The sequence below is a fragment of the Mangifera indica genome, chromosome 1 (genome assembly GCF_011075055.1).
Source record: "Mangifera indica cultivar Alphonso chromosome 1, CATAS_Mindica_2.1, whole genome shotgun sequence".
Lineage (NCBI taxonomy): Eukaryota > Viridiplantae > Streptophyta > Magnoliopsida > Sapindales > Anacardiaceae > Mangifera > Mangifera indica.
This window is the reverse complement of record NC_058137.1, coordinates 4,164,573-4,181,858: the sequence shown is the minus strand read 5'-3', so window position 1 is coordinate 4,181,858 and position 17,286 is coordinate 4,164,573. Positions and strand designations below refer to the sequence as shown.

At 31.1% G+C, this 17,286-nt stretch overlaps 3 protein-coding genes across 3 annotated transcripts; 1 reads left to right on the top strand and 2 right to left on the bottom strand.

Annotated features, from left to right (window-relative positions):
- Positions 1 to 30: 30 nt before the first annotated feature.
- On the bottom strand, positions 31 to 4,649 carry LOC123210525 (glucomannan 4-beta-mannosyltransferase 9). Its single transcript, XM_044628931.1, has 9 exons — positions 3,900 to 4,649; positions 3,723 to 3,821; positions 3,390 to 3,642; positions 1,994 to 2,104; positions 1,739 to 1,875; positions 1,495 to 1,608; positions 1,199 to 1,398; positions 699 to 893; positions 31 to 598 (listed from the first exon to the last, which is right to left on the bottom strand). The coding sequence occupies exons 1-9, from the start codon at positions 4,227 to 4,229 to the stop codon at positions 436 to 438; spliced, it is 1,602 nt and encodes a 533-aa protein (XP_044484866.1). The 5' UTR covers positions 4,230 to 4,649; the 3' UTR covers positions 31 to 435.
- An 8,402-nt stretch (positions 4,650 to 13,051) lies between these two features.
- LOC123215129 lies at positions 13,052 to 13,815 on the bottom strand. Its single transcript, XM_044635203.1, has one exon. The coding sequence runs from the start codon at positions 13,660 to 13,662 to the stop codon at positions 13,201 to 13,203; it is 462 nt and encodes a 153-aa protein (XP_044491138.1). The 5' UTR covers positions 13,663 to 13,815; the 3' UTR covers positions 13,052 to 13,200.
- A 1,454-nt stretch (positions 13,816 to 15,269) lies between these two features.
- Positions 15,270 to 16,558, top strand: LOC123226433. Its single transcript, XM_044650954.1, has 6 exons — positions 15,270 to 15,504; positions 15,586 to 15,667; positions 15,752 to 15,818; positions 15,910 to 16,092; positions 16,176 to 16,236; positions 16,332 to 16,558. Exons 1-6 carry the CDS (start codon positions 15,270 to 15,272, stop codon positions 16,487 to 16,489), a joined length of 786 nt encoding a protein of 261 aa, XP_044506889.1. The 3' UTR covers positions 16,490 to 16,558.
- Positions 16,559 to 17,286: the final 728 nt, after the last annotated feature.

Below are 17,286 nucleotides of genomic sequence, written 5' to 3'. Positions count from 1 at the left end.
TCTGAAAACATAGAGGTATAACTCTGAAACTATCCAATTCCCATCACTTTATTCCCTCAAACAAATTCCAAAAACAGCAAAACAGAAAGAAGAAAAAATCTACAATTCTTACAGTCTCAAACAAATCATTCCAAAATGTTACTCTACTCACTTGGGTCTGAATCCATTGCTGCTGTCTTCACTTGATCCTTATATTCTTTGTATAAATGGATACCCATGACAACAGTTTGTTCTGTAACTTGTTTTTCTCGGATATTCACAGGATAATTGATTTGATGACTCAAATTCTTATGCTCAACCTAAAAAGAATGAAGTCTTTTCTTTTTATACTATCTCAAAGAAAGCCACTTATTATGTTGCTGAAGAAGAGAATGACCCTTCTGAAGGGCAAGATAACTGAAAGAATTACACCAACCGTTAACTCCGAAATCATACTTAAGCGTGGGGGACAAAGGTGCCAATATAACCGAAACCCGCGATGAAGAATGCAATGGCTTGCAAGAAAAGGTAAAGGAAATACAGGTTTTTGCCAAAGAAAATGTCATAGCAGCCACACAAGAGTAGGAAAGCTCCAACTCCAAGTTCTAACATGTGGATTCTGTCAATGTATAAAGATGAAATGACAACGAGAAGTCAGACAGGAGTTCATCATCTTCAGAATATGCACCTTATGGAAGTTACATGTTGAGAAATTTTACCCGTCTCCAATCAGGAATCGAGGTCTCTTGGGTGTTTTGCCTCCTGCTTTAACCTTGAGGGCATCTCCTAATTTCTCAGTAACAATCCACTCATTCACTCTAACACCCTCCATCAGGCCAATAAAGGTAGCTTTTGTTCGGTGCAGCGACATAACATTTTCAAAAAGGATCCAGAAAATCAATAGGTGAAGTGATCTGCAACCACGAAAATAGATCACAGAAAAACCAAACGAGAGCTTAAGACTTCCAGAAAAATTATCCAACAATCAACAGCTAAAGAAAAAGTAGTTAATATTATTTTAAAATGAAGAGAGTTGTTGATCTGCAAATTAGAGTAAAATCGAGAAGATGCTTCCCAAATAAAAGTCTTAAATGAAACAAATTCTCTTTCTGGTGGCAGTCACACTTACCAGCAAATCAAATGTAAATGCAATCTGAGCAATTGAAAAGAATCAAACATTTACTTGAAAAGAAAAAACAAACTTAGAAGAATACCAGACCTTGGTGTTCCAACAGCATTGAGGATGGTAATGATGGCAGGTATATAAACAGCGCCCCACTTCGGAACCTCTACTTCGGGGACAACAATAGTTGCAGGCAATACAACACAGTAAAAGATAAACGTGACAATGTGGGCTACAACCTTCCTCACTACAAAGAAGCTATAGATCACATGAACCTTCTTCCACAAAGATACTTTCTGTATAAACATATTAAAACAATGTCTAAGCTACTAATTTGATTTTATTTCAGTTCCTGAATTTGTCAGTAAATTACAAATTGTAAACTAACTCACATTGTTTCTAATAATCTCCATCACCATTTTTCTGAAAAGGTTTGCAGGACCACAAGACCATCGGTGCTGTTGATACCGATAAGCCTTGAAAGTACTTGGCAGTTCATTTTTCACCTATAATAAAATGACAGTAAACAACTCAAGAAAATTTGGAAACAAACTATACAGATTATAGCAAAATAGCTTTAGCTTTAGCACTATCAAGAAAGAGATAGTACATATAATTAACTAAAATTTGAAGTACCTTGACATCACCAAGATATACAAACTTCCAACCTTTGAGACTTGCTCGGACTGCCAAATCCATATCTTCGACAGTGGTCCTATCTTTCCACCCTCCAGCCTCATTAAGAGCAGCAATCCTCCAAACACCTGCTGTCCCTGTATCACATTTAAAAGTTTCATTTGCCATTTGCCATTTAATACCAATTTGTATTGAAGAAAAAAAGTCATGTTCCTATATTTGATGCTTCAAATGTAATTTTAAGTTGCAGATTACCGTTGAAGCCGAAGAAGGCATAAGTGGAAGAACCCACTTCTTGCTCCACAGTGAAATGGTAATCTAAAGACATTTCTTGCATTCTTGTCATCAAGCACTCATCAGCATTCACTGTCAAGAGAAAAAAAACAAAAGCCATGTCACTGGGTGGTATAGCTGGCATTGATCTTTTGTAGTACAATCACCGTCATAAATAATGATATCAAAATCAAATTAAAACAGTTGAAGACTAGACAGAAACGCATTACACAGTAGGGACAGTGATTTTAACTCCAGGCCCACCATTAATCCTGCACATGCAGCTGCCGGCTAGCTATTTCAATAAGAAGACATATGTGTCCCTCACAAAAATTCATTTATGGGAAAGATTTAGCCCAAACCTATCACTTCCTAACCAAGTAAACTCTGGAGACTTGGCAGCTTTTTCAGCAAAAAGTGTAATTCCATCTACTACCATATAATGGCTCTAGGCTCGGGCATATATTAAAGATATTAAAAACTATATATTAAAATTATTTCTTATATAGAATTTATTGTTTTTATAGCGAAAGAAGGAGGCATTGAAATAAGAGAAAATTTGATTCTAAATTTCTTGACAGTTTAACCCAGTCGTAATTATTGACTTTTTCAAAGAGCACGTTGAATTTGTCCGAATCTGTCAGACAAACAGATTAAACAATAGAAGAAAACGACGAAACGACACCTGAACATGACGTTTCCACTTTTATATTCGATTTCCAGTTGGGTTTGGCTTTTGAGGTCAAACGTGTCAAAGGAAGGGGCAATCCAGCAGGGTTCCATGAGGCAGAACCCAATTGACCCACCGACAGTTTTCGTTTTTAAAAACTGTTCCTGTTTATTAGAGAAACCTAACCACAGGAATTTAGTAAAGAACTCTTAGATTCTGAGTTAGGGAATCTGCTCGAATTTATCACTAAAGTCAGGGGTAGATTTAATTTAAATTTAAATATTTTAAATTTGATTTTAAATCCAGTTTAAATAAATAAAAAATAGTTTAATTTAATTTAAATTTAAATTTAAAAATTTAATATTTTTGAGTTTAAATTTTAAAAGGTTTAATTTATTAAATTTATAAATTAAAAATTTTGATGTAAAATAATTTTATTTTGATCAATATATATTAAAATAATATTATTTTAATAATAAACTAAATAAAAATCGACTCTTTTAAAATGAATCGAATTCGAATGTATTTTAAGTGAGCTTAGCAAATTCAAACTCAATTCTATATAAATCGAACAAAATTTAATTCGATTCGAATCTAATTCCATCACTAAGCCCAAATATAAAATTCAGTAAAATTTTTAATTTTTACTGCCATCATACACTGTTGAACTCAATGAAGCATAATTTAAATATGGTAAAAATTGCGTACCAAATTTCCAGCGAGCCTGAACCAGGGCTAATCGAGGGTTGTGAAGAAGAAAAGGAATGGTGCGCCAGAGAAAATCAGGCTCCGGTTGGAAATCAGCGTCGAAAATGGCAACAAAATCGCAGTGTTTTACGTAGCTGCGCTTCATGCCTTCCTTTAAAGCCCCCGCTTTGTACCCATTTCTGTTTCCTCTTATCTCATACTTTATGTTTATCCCTTTGCTCGCCCATCTTTGGCACTCTAGCTCCACCAAGTCCTGCATTCTCATGAAAATTAAATGAAATCCCACTTCACAAGTCAATTTGTCTATTAAATTTTTATACATTTTTGTATTACCTTGATTGCTGGGTCTGTAGAATCGTCGAGAACTTGAATGATGATCCGATCGGACGGCCAAGAGAGGCCACATGCAGCCCCAATGGAGAGCTGATAAACCTGCATTATTATAGTAAAATGTAAAATTAGATGTTGGATTTGAGTGACAAAATGGTTAGGTATAGGGAAGAAGATGACCTCTCGTTCGTTGTACATTGGGATTTGAACAAGAACCATTGGATAAGCTGAGTTGCCCAGCTCAATATCGTCCTTCATTGGTTCCCATTTGTATCTCTTCTCAGGTTTGCGGCCAAACAGCTTCACCAGAACAATGACAATGGCCATATAAACCCGCTCAATGAACAGCATAATCGACATGGTTAAACAAACCACCACTGCAAGGTTCAATAATGGGACTATCAATGGCGCTCTGATCTGACTCCAGAACAATGCCAGTTGTGTTGCTATATCAGTTCCAGCGCCTTGGAATGATTCAGGAATGAAAGATGCTGTAGAAAGCTGATCCATTTATGGGTTTTGAACAAATGTTCTGTGCTGAAGAACAGAGGAAAAGCAAATGTGAAGGTAAACCCACTAGATCTGCATGGATTTAAAGGAGTTTCTTTGGGAAAAGAGGTGGAATATTTCTTCTTTTGATTAGTGATTTTGCTTCGAACTCACGCAAAACAATGGAATGTCAGTCACTGGAGACTTGATAAAAAAACTAGGACGAACCCATTAACATCAGCAACCTCAAGTGAAAGCTCATTGAGAACTTGAAGCTTTTCTCTGCTTCTGTTAATGTACATGTACAAGTTTTGAAAATGGAGAGAAGAAAAAAATACAGAGAGTGCAAGCAAGAACGAGAGACAACAAAGCCACTTAAATAAAAATAAACTCTCTGTATATTTGATGTCTTCTCTCTCTGTACTGTAATTTTGTATTCATTAGGACTGAGGGCTCTTGAACTACCTCACCAACGAAACGAGAGGTTTAGATAAATAAAAGTAACATCGGTCAATTGCGCTCCAGAAGACTACGAAAATTCCCATTTTGGGAACTGATAGATACTTAGTTAACGTATAAATGTATCATATTTTTAAATGAAAAGGATTTTTTTTTTCCGTGTATGGTCACACGGAAAAACTACCACGCCGACTGCAGAAACAGCCGCAGTTTTCTATTTCTTTGCGATATATTTAGGCCAAAAGGCTTCCCAACAAAGGTTTTATGAAAGTACAAACTCATATGAATTAATTTTAAAAAATTTAAATATACATCTTTTCATTAAAATTTATTGTTAAAATTAAGAATAAAAATATTATTTAGTTTAAAATATTTAAAAAAATTAAAAATTTATTATATTTTTTTAGGTTTAAAAATATAATAATTTTTTTAATTTAAATTTGAAAAGTGACCATTTCTTTCATAGAATTTTCTTTCAATTTTTGATAACCATTGCCATCTTCGGCCACTTTTGGGTTTCTTTGTAGACTTTATCAATTAGCAACGCTAGCTATGTCTTAGGTTTTTTGATCAATCAAAGATGAATAGAGAAGCCATCGAAGATGGAAAGAGAAAATAATGGAAGATAGAGATGCAATTGTGATGTTTCTAAAGTTCGGGGGGTGACTAAAGATGAAAATTTTGAGTAATAGAAAACCCTAAGTCAGGGGGGAAAATGTCATTTTCCTTAATAATATACCCCTTCATTAAATTTTGGTTTTTCATGAGTATGTACAATTACATGTTGGGTGACAATTTGGGTTTTAGAAAGGTTGAGGGTAAGAATTGTACTGGATCAAACCTTGGGTAGGACTTTGAGAATGTATCATACCTTGAGTGGGAAATAGTCCTTTGACCACAAATAATTAAAGGTTGAACTGCCCAAATAAGTGTTTCACCTAGAAGGTTAAAATCAGGTCCGTTCTTCTAAGCTGAATCTCTCCTCACATTCAAATCAGTAACTGGATCAAACCTTGGGTAGGAGTTTGAGAATGTATCATACCTTGAGTGGGAAGTAGTCCTTTGACCACAAATAATTAAAGGTTGAACTGCCCAAATAAGTGTTTCACCTAGAAGGTTAAAATCAGGTCCGTTCTTCTAAGCTGAATCTCTCCTCACATTCAAATCAATAGCCTAGGAAACCGAGCTCAACATGGGGATGGATGCAGTCACATATATTCTTCCTTGTTATAAAACAATAGTTTATCCTCCACTATTTCTTTTCTTTTTCATTATCATCATATCAAGCCTAACTTTTAAATAAATATATTTATATATTATTACAAATTAAACAGTTTCAAGACATTTTAATCTTCTCGACGTTCAACTACTTGACAGAGAAACAAAAAAGCTACAACATATGAACAATCACAATGTATCCAAATGCTTTTCATTCTCTACCTATGATAGAAAAGTTACCCAGGTTTTGTAAAAGCAGAAAGTAGGCATGGAATGCATTTTTCACAACTAGAACACCCATTCTATATACAAAAGGGTTAGTCATTCCAGTCGGAACAATCTTGCTCTCTTGACAATTGTAAAAGAAAGATGAAACATCCGTTTAGTCATAGTTAGTCTATCTCATGCAAGTTGAAGTAAAAAATGAGTTTGTTTCATTCACAAAGAACATATTATTTTAGATAGTCCTAAACCATTTCACTCAAGAATGAGCATACTCTCAGGCGTTGTCGAAGACTAAAAATTGGAATTTTTGTTCATAATAAGAATACCCAAATCAGAGAAGATTACATAAAGAAATTTAGTTATTTGAAAACTAATCGAAGATCTATTTTTTTAATAAAAACAAAATTTTTAAGTCAAAAATACTCATTCCTCTATACAAAATGTTTGTTCTATGAGACTTTACACCTAATTCAAACATTTTTTTAATCCACAACTTTATTTTTAGACCAATGACTAAATCAAATTCTCGAGCAAAAATTCAGTATAAAATGAAGCCTTGGAAACCATTGAAGGGTCAGAGAAGTGCAGTAGAAAGACTTAGAAGTTTATTTTAGTTCAAATACTCAAAGCTCACTTTATCTCTTATGTTCTTAGACTTACACTCTTTGAGAGAAAAAATGTTATTCAACTTAGCAATCAACCTACTTGGAAGCATCTTCATCTCACAATTTGTATACTTAGAATTTATTAGGTAAAATCCCGAATAAGTTATTATAAGAGTGAAATTTCGGATTAATCAAGACAAAATTAGTATATTAGTTTGATATATGATAGTGAAACTTTAAGAAAGTTTCTTTAAATAAGTGAATATAAAAAGTTTGAGATAGAAATTTTGAACTACTATAAATCAATTGAGCAATATTTTTCCCTTCTCTCTTTAATTTATTTCATTTTACATGTTATTTAATTGTCTATACAATTGTTAAGATTGATTATTATTATTTAAACAATATTTTTTACAACTCCTACTCATACACTCTAAAGATGACTTAATCATGAAGTTCATTAATTGATGGTATTTGACCTGACGAGGCATGTTACCATTCTTAAAAGGTGGTTGGGGAGTTCCTAGTACACCCATGAATGGCTTGATGGTGGTGCTAAGATTGTGACTATGATAAGGGTGGCAATAGTTATGGTGGAGAGTGGTAGGAAGACTAGGGTGGAGAATGGTGAACTAGTGTTGGTGTAGATGAATAGTCTCGTAATGGTGTGTGAGGTGAACAATTGTTGGACATGTTACACAATTACTTATGCACATGTAATAAACCTGTGTTAAGAACTTTCATTTGGTCATTAGAAAATTCCATTATACTTAGCATTATCATCCCCATCATTCCAATCTTTAAAGGTGCAAGACTATCGATATGATGAGTATTTTTCTAAGATAAAGACTATATGTCAAATGTTATTTGTTAGTTAATTACATATCCTTAAATGAGTCCACGATTTTGAGAGGTGAAAGTTTAATTATTAAATTCGATAAATAAAAAATTTAATTTTAAAATATAAAAAAAAAAATTGAACTCACGCCCCTTATAATAAGAATCTTTGTCGAAACCTAATGTTCTTGCGTATAGAGGATTACACATTGAGAAAGGTGACCGGTGAAGGGGAACACGTTTATCTTGAAAAAAATACACATAATGGTCCATGTTCCTTTCTTTTGAAAAAAGTGGCATGGCAGGTACATGCATTCACATTTCGGCATGAGCTTCACATATTTAATTTCTTTTTCGAGATTTATAAAGGAAACGGCAATATGCCAACAATTACAGCTGGACTGCTCAATGCTTGCTGCTTGTGACCTTCATTATTTCATTACACTAACAATACTTTATTCATACCAAAATTACGATTTTACTCACATTTCATTTGCCCCCTTGAATAATAGTCAAGTGTTTACTTCTCATTAATTAATTTTCCAAAGACTTCAAAATTATTATTAAAAACTCTTTTGGGGTATTCAATTGGATGTTAATAAAAATTATTCTTATAATTTATTTTTTATTATTTATATTATATTATTTTATTTATAAATAATTAAAAAATATAATAATATTTTATTATCAATACTGATATAACAAGTAATATAAAAATTAGTTTAATTATTAATATAATATTGATTTTATTATAATTATATATTTATTTATTACTTTTTTATGGTAAAAATAATCACATTTTTAATAATTATAATAAATAAAATAAAAAAATATTTTAGAATAATTATACCCATTTAAGTAAAATAATATATTAGTATTCTTTTATTATCTCTAACCCAACACAATAGTTATTTATTTTTATTTAATTTTATTAAATATACTCATAATTTATATCTAGTAACTTCAAGATGCTCTATTTTTAAAATAATTTTTTAATTTTAATAATTAAATATAACCAAAACCATATGCCCCTTAAAAGTATTATAATACTTTTTTATGGAGCCATCACACTACTTAGGGTTTTATGTAGTCATTAAAACTCCTAATCTACTTATTTAATTTAATTAAACAACTCTTGATTCTCTTGAATGTAACAAAACTTCAACTAATCTAATTTAATTAAACGAAACACCAAAAGATTATTTCCCACCCAAGCTTTGGAGTAAAAATAAAAGTATACCTATAAGGTTTTAAAAATTCAAATACTCACTTAAGATTTAGTTCATCTACACGTACCTAAAAATTTTCTGTTATGGTTAAAAGTAAAATTATCATTTTATCAGTATTATTAAAATAAATAAAATTATATCTCATTCCTCCCTCATAATTTAAAAAAACTAATAATTTTTTCTAAAATGAAGTTTTAAAAAATTCATTTTTCCCCTTAAGGTTTGTATCCTAAAATTTTGCCACTTCCTCTAATAAACGACGACCTCCCTCTTCAATGTTTTTGTCTTGAAAAATAAAATCTTTATCTAAACAATGAACGTCATCCTTAATCATCCCTAGGTTTAGGATGCAAACTGATGGTCACTAGTGATCAGATTTAGGTTGAAAATCGATGGTTATTGGTGGACAAAGATCTAAAGAAAAAAACTGGGGATTTAGAGAGAGAAAAAAAATTACTCTTCAAAGTAGAGACCTAAGGTGAATATCAATTTTCAAAACCTGGACAAAAAATAAAAGAAATTATATATATTTTTAATATTATTATTAAAATAACAATTTTACTTTTATATTTAATAGTAATTTTAACAAAAATTTAAAAATAAATGAACATTTAAATTTTTAAAATCTTGCAAATATGTTTTGTCTTTGTACCAAACTTTGGGTGGGAAATAGTCCATTGACATAAACAAAACTTTAAAAATTAAATTCAAACTCCATATCATAACATTAATTAATTGTTGAAGACGTAATAAAATTTCGAGCAATCCTCGTCAACTTCAATCATAGAAACTACTTGTTTCTAATTAGGTGTATAGTGACTTGTATGACCATGACAAATTATATTTAGTTTAAGATCGATGTTAGATTGTTTTATGTCAACCTCTAATTTTGTTTGTTTTCCTTGTCTATTAAATAAGATGAATTTTGATTATTTTGGACATCTCGTTTATAAGCCTGTTTTCTTTTTTAATAAAATTTTACTTGCCCAAAAAAAATTACATATATATATACACACACACACACACTCAATTTGGTCGGCAGGGGCCTTGCTTTTTGTATTTTGTAGATGGCAGTCATTCTACTTGTATAAAATTTATGAAAATGCAATTATGAGCATGAGAAAGCTCACTTTGTTTTAGATCTATAATCTGGAAATGGGCCATAGTAGGCGTCTCTTCATTTCGTTGGCATTTACTTAAAAAGAAGAGAAACGTTGGGTAAACATTATTATTTTTTTATATAATTTAAATTTATAAATAATATGTTGTTATATTATTAGATAATAATTTTATTTTTAATTTAAAATTATTTAATTATATGATAATATATTATATATAAAACTAAATTATATATAAAAAAATATAAATATAATTTTATTAATGCCTCAAAGGAAATTATTTTAATGTGTATACCTCAATACAGTATACTAAAATGTATATATAATTAATATGTAATTAAATTAATCACAATTTCATACAAACAAAAAAATAACATTAGACAACAAAATAGACAAGGTATGTCAATTTTTAAAAAAATTTAAATATAGTCATAGTCTTAATACCAAGGAATTAAAATTAAATAAAAATAAAAATATAATAAGCCAATTAAAATATAATAAAATTAAAAAATGGTCAATATAAAATTTTAAAAATTATTTTGATATTTTAAATATATTAAACTAATAATTTTTCACGACTATAAAAAGTATTAAAATACCCAATTTTTCATAAGAGGGTGAAGTTTAAATTTTTTTAAACATAAAAAAAGTCATGTGCCCTTCATTCATCCCTTTGGGTCCGCTCTTATTCGTGAAATTAAGTCTAATAAATTCAAATTTATTATAATCGGTGACCTTGTCATGTTTGCAAATCAACACAATCCACAAGATTTGTCAATTAAGGGACCATGACCTAACCTAACACTTGGGCATAACAAGTCACATTAGATTCGATCTGATATGACACAATAAATTGTCATGTCTAATTCAAATGCTATAATTTAATAGAATTTTTCTTTTTATATTAATAAAATAAAATAAATCAATATGGCAATAATTTTCTGAGAGGAACCTGTTCATTAATTGGATACAATGACATTGCAGCTGTGGGACGTAGGAGAATTATAATGATGGTGAAATTAAATTAAAATATTTCAAGATCTGATTTAAATTTGGGTTGGGCCCTCTTACCTTGGATTATTGAACTCTTCTTTTTCCAACCTAATTAATAAAATTAAAGAAAGAAAGAAAGAAAGAAAGATCTAAAAGGATGCACATTTAGAGGTGATGTAAATTACTAAAGTAGAGTTGACAATTTAGATGAAGTAATTAATTATGTCAATAATCCAACTGTCCCCACTTTACTTGCTTAATTATGTTTAGACGGTTTGGATCAAGATCTTCTAAAAGTCTCATCTTGATGTCATCTGAAAAGTTCTTGATCAGTTTTCTTTAGTTTGGCTCTACCCCAATTTACTATTTCAAAATAATAATATTATTTGTATATATTTTTAATATATAAATAAATATATTATATAAATAAATATTATTTTATTTAATTTAAAATTAATTAATTATATAATAATTAATGCAAGTCCAGGGGAAAAGAAAGCTGGGACTTAAAGTCTTTAATTATTGCACCTAAAAGCAACTAGAATTTTCAACAACTTGTCATCCGTCCACTCTAGTCGGTCTCAGTTTAGAGCCCTCTGCTGGCATCCACCTGGCTATGTAACTATGCTTCTATGGTGAATTAGCCAACGACTCAACAACCAATCACACCCAACCATCTCTTCAAGTGACTAACAAGGTGCCAACAAAAATCTAGCATATATTTTAAGTGTATAAATTAATATATATTTTATTTTTTAATATCATATAATTAAAATAATTTTATATTAAAAATAAAATAATATTTAATTATATAATAATACATATATTTACCTATTTAGATATTTAAAATGGATTAAAACCGTTTATTATGATATGATTTAGAAACCCTGTGTTGAGTCATCTCATTGCTTTTGATATACAGTTTTCTTTTCTCAAGTTTTTACATCATGAATTGCGTCATACTGATGTTTGGTCAATTTCATATCCTACCGACACAAAACCAAAACGAATTACTGTATTTGTAAGCAACAAATAGGGAAAAGTCAATCTTTCCTCTTTCCTTTTTTGGGTCTTCGCTTTGTTAAAATTAATTTCTTTTTCTCTTTTCTTGAGAAAATGTTTAAAAAACGTGTTTGCACTTACAAATAATGGGTACAATTTGCAAATTCATAATGCTTATTAAGGTAAGATTTAAGCTAAGTCGGATTTAAACTTAGTATAATTTGTATAGATGCAAATTTAAACTCAAGTTTAATTTATCTCAAAAGAGTCAAACTTGAATTCAATTTGAGTTTGAATCGAGTTTTTAATTCATCTTGTTAGTAAAATGATATTATTTCAATACATATTGTTTAAAACAACATTATTTTATATCAAATTTTTTAGATTTGAGAGTTTGATGACTCTAATACCCCTAAAGATCAAGCTAACAAATATTAAAATTTTAAACTTAAACTTAAAGTTTAAATTCACTTAAATTGAGCTTGTTTCAGACTTGTTTAGACCAAATTCAAATTCCAATAAACTCAATTTGAATTCAATCTTACTTATATATAAATGCCTGATTACATATAAATGCAATATTTCAACATGCCCAATGGTTCCAAAATGAGAATTCAGTCAAACTCATACTGATTGATTTACAAATATTTGAACAAGCAATGTTAATGTGCTATCACATTTTAAATACAAAAATACTCGAATAATAAATAATATATAATTAAATATTATTATATATTAACTTAAAATCAGTCCACATCAATGTAAGAAAAAGTGTGCGAACGAGAAATATTTGTGCAGAATAGCAAAATTTTAACAACTTATTGCTTTCCTCGTATTAAAGAAACATTCATTCCCAGCCCAGCCCAGCCCAGCCCTGCCCCCTACCGTGCTTCACTCGAAACCCTAGTTAGAAAGCCATGCTTGGCGTATACACACTCTTGAGAGAATATGAGTAGATACACAAATTAAAATTAGAGTTGAACTGGGTTCATGCAAATCCGAAATAAGTTTGTCTCGGGTTTAAATATAAAAATTCAATATTTTCAAATTCAAATTTATTCATAAAAATTTAAGAATTTTAACCGTAAATTTTAAGAATATTTAATTAGTAAAATTTATAAATTTTAAAAATTAAATATAAATTAATTAAAATAATATTGATGCTAATCTCGTTAAGAAAGCTTTAACTTAAATAATCTCCCTTTCTTACAATCGACTTCTGATGTAGAACTGTACAAAACAACTAACTTTAAACACACAACAGACGCAAGCTTAATCAACTAAAAATCTTCAAATTAAATTACAATCAGTTCACTATCAAGTGAGGATCAATCTCAACCCTTGCCACTCCTTCCCTTTCCTCCGCCACCTTCGCCACCTCTACCTCTCCAACCACCAGCCCCTCCACCTCACTGTTTTCTCCTCTCAGGATCTTCTCCTCAGCCTCTTCGTCCACATAGTTAGGATCCTTCTCGTCAATAGCAGGTGGAGCAGCGTTCAACTCGCTTTCCGCCAGCTCATCAGGACCCTCCCACGTGTACTTCCCACCGTGACCAGACTTCGGCGGAGGCCTGCCGATCCCTATCCCGTCGGCGGGGTGACGTTCCAGGCGTTGCACACCCTTGTCTGCGAGTTTCTTCTCCAAGTACTTGATGGTGTCGATGTTGTGCCTGTTTAGCTCTATCTTTTCCACTCTCTTTCGACCTTCCTCGTCGTGATTCACCGCCCGGATTGTCACCGTTTCCTTCTTGTCATCAATTGGCTTCATTTTTACTTCTTCAACTGCTTACGTGATTTAGCGTGGATAAGGTTGATGATTTATATAGTCATCGTAAGCAAGTTTTTTAGACACTAGAAGTTGCTGGATTTGAGGGCTGGGGTGTTCCTAGAATCTTCTGCCACATGGTAATCAGTCTGCATATCTTGCCACGCGGATTTTATTTTGCATTTTTTTTTTTTAAATGGGGAATGGAAGGTTCTGGGCTTTATTTGTAAGGATATTTGAATCTCAAATATAAAGTATGGTATTTGAATTATATTCTTTTAAGATTTATTTATATAATTTATATAAGAGTTAATACTTTATATTTTAATTATAATTGTATAATATGAGTGATAATATTGATATTATAGTATTTGTTTAGGGTTAACATAATCAGTTCATATAGATATCAAGATTACAAAGTTAAAGTATAAAATTTGAATTTTATATTAAAAAATATAAATATTTTTAATATAAAATTTATATAACGTTCAATTCTTTAATCTCAAGATAATTTTGCTAAAGATGGCATAAATAAAAATACTATATTAATATGATTAGTTTTAACTTTGAAAGATTCTGATTCCTTGTAATAATCTCTGGCGTGTGTGAGAAGGGCATATGTGATGGGCCTTGGAGGTTGGTGGTGATTGGGGCAACTTCTAGCCTATTCTATGAGTTGAGGGTAAACAGCTCCTTTCTAGAGAATTCTGAGTTCAGGGGATTGTTGTCGAGCGCAAATAAAAGCGTAATGCTTGATATTTGTAAAGAGCCCATATATATATATATATATATATATATATATATATATATATATATATATATATATATACTCAATCAATTATAAATAATTTTCACAAAATTATATTTAAAATGTAATAACTTCAACGCATACCTATATTTATTCAATTGCAATCCTTTTATTATTGAAACACAAATCTCATTATTAATTTTTTCATTTCCTTGTTTTGGCTCTTATTCATATTTGATTTTAGGTGAAAAAAATGTTAATTATATTAACTTCAATTAAAAAAGGTGTTTTTAAGAACATTAAACGGAGAAAAGGTTAATCTCTATTTGAACAATAAAAATATGTTATTTTGAAGCTTTAGAATTTTTAGATTACATGATGACATTTGGCTCTAGGGTTCGGGCTGTTGCGCAGCCCCGACAATGTTGCCCATATGGGCGTGCACGGGCGCTGGCACTGGGACTGCAGCTTAGCCTCACTGCTTTTCCGCACGTGGGTGCCTGGCTTGACACTAATGTACACACTTAAACTTTCATTGCCTCTGAACAAGCCGTGCGTTCCTTAAGAGACATTATGTTCCTTAAGAGGCATACTTTCATTGCCTATTTAACTTCCTTTGCACACACATAGCAAAGAAAATATCTTTCACTCGTTTTGACGATTGATGTTCTCAAAACTTTAATTTAGAGACATTGTATGTAGCATATCTAATAATTCTTACATTAATTGTACTTCATTGAAAAATGAAAGATTTGCTTCACGTAATTGAAATTGGCAAAACTATTTATCGCGAAGAACTCAAAAGTTGGCGACCTTCAACTATATAAGCCAACTGCAATACACTTCTTTTATCACTGTAAATATGGCTGAGAAGAGTGAGGACATAAAGAAGAAAAGCGTGTGTGTTTATGACAGCGATTCATCCCAAGAGGATGCAGGAAGTGATTTTGACCTCCCTCTGATGAAATTGAGCTTGGGGCCAAGAAAAAAGCTTCTTGTTCTTTCCCTAGGAGGGCTTCTTTGCCATAGGGTCCATCGTAGAGAAAGGACTGTTTCAATAAATCGCAGCCCTGATGCTAATTTTGGAAACTTCAAAAGTACGTGAAATTTTCACATTTATTTATTTATTTACGTACAATGGTAAAACAACATTGAGATCAATTTCTTCTCACTTGCAGTTTATAAGAGGCCTTACTGTACAGACTTTATGAAATTTTGCCTGGAAAGATTTGAAGTCATAATTTGGTCAGCTGCGATCGAGTAAGTGTTTATTAAATCCCATGATCCTTGTTTTTTTTTATATATACTTTGTATTTTTGAGATTTCACTTCTCTGTGTGAAAAGGAGGAACATGAATGGTGCAATGGATTGTATAATGATGGGTTTAAGAGACAAAATTTTATTTGCTTGGGTAAGTATAATTTTCTTCTAACTTACGTTTATTAAGCATTTTCCCAAATGTGTGATGACTGATGAATGATATACTTTTCGGCTACCTGTAGGATCAAAGAAAATGCACGGATGGTGGGATCAATGCTCTCGAGATGAAAGGCAAGCCAGTGTTTTTAAAGGAGTTAAAGAAAATATGGGAGGAAAGCTCTGTCATTTCTAAACACAAGGACAAATTCTCTTCATCGAACACATTGTTAATTGACACTCATCCCTATAGGGCTCTTCTGAATCCGGTAATATTGCATATACATTAATTTCTCTAGTTCTATCAAAACTTAATATCGCATCTAAATATATAATTATTTTTTTATTCCAGCCAAATACTGCAGTGTTTCTAACCGAATACGAAGCGACCCATGTCAGTGATAAAGCTTTAGGTAAATGCTTCGAATATAGTTACTTTTTTATGCAAAAATATTGATAGATCATAGAGGAATTGTAATTTAGCCCAGTATTTGATGATATATGTCAGGTCCTGGGGGAGAATTGAGAGAGTACTTGGATGGTGTCGTAGATGCAGCTGATGTACCTTCGTATGTGAAAGAGCACCCATTTGGACAGCCTGCAATGACCCCTATGCATCCGGACTGGGACCATTATTCTAAGATTCTCACTTGTAAAATGAATTAATAGGCTACAGTTAAGTTTTAATGGATGAAGATATCATAGATTATCTTATTAAATATAATGTTTTCCTTATGAACTTTTCCTATGGTTGGTGTTAGGTTTTGTTATTAGGTAATATTATTCCTACAAATACCTATAAAAGTTATTTTCTAATCAAACTTCATAGACCTAACATTTCTGGTTTACAGTTTCTTTCATTTATTCAATCTAATTATTTTCTTATTTGATATCATTTTGTGACTCTAAAATTAGTATATGATAATCCAGATGCAATTCTTTGCTTGACATACAATCAATATAAAGGAATGCAAGCAAGATATAATCTATTATTTCATTGCAGAAAAATAAATCATTTTTCACATGTAATGCATTAGCTTTAAGGCATTAAGACTAACACTGATTTGGGATCCAAGTCTTTGGAGAAGAAAGATGAGCCCTTTTCCTGCAGCAACACGTCTTGCCCTAATCTGGGCTTTTATAGCAAATTGAATTGTGGTCTTTAAAGAGAATGATAGTTATCTTATTGAGTTTGATTTTGTTGAACCTCATTGGTGGCGTTTATCTTTGTTTGTTAAAGTGAAGTGATTTGGCAGATATGAATGGATGTGGCAACTTTGAAAAATTTACTTATTATTTCTTCTATTGTTTTATAAATGGAATGTGTGATTTGTTTATCATTCTTCTTACCGAATTTTTTGGTAGTTACTACCAAAGTCATTGTCTTTCTTCTCATATATTTTGATTAATAACTTGATAAAGGAGGACGTCTTAATATTGCCTGACTACTTCATGTAAAACTA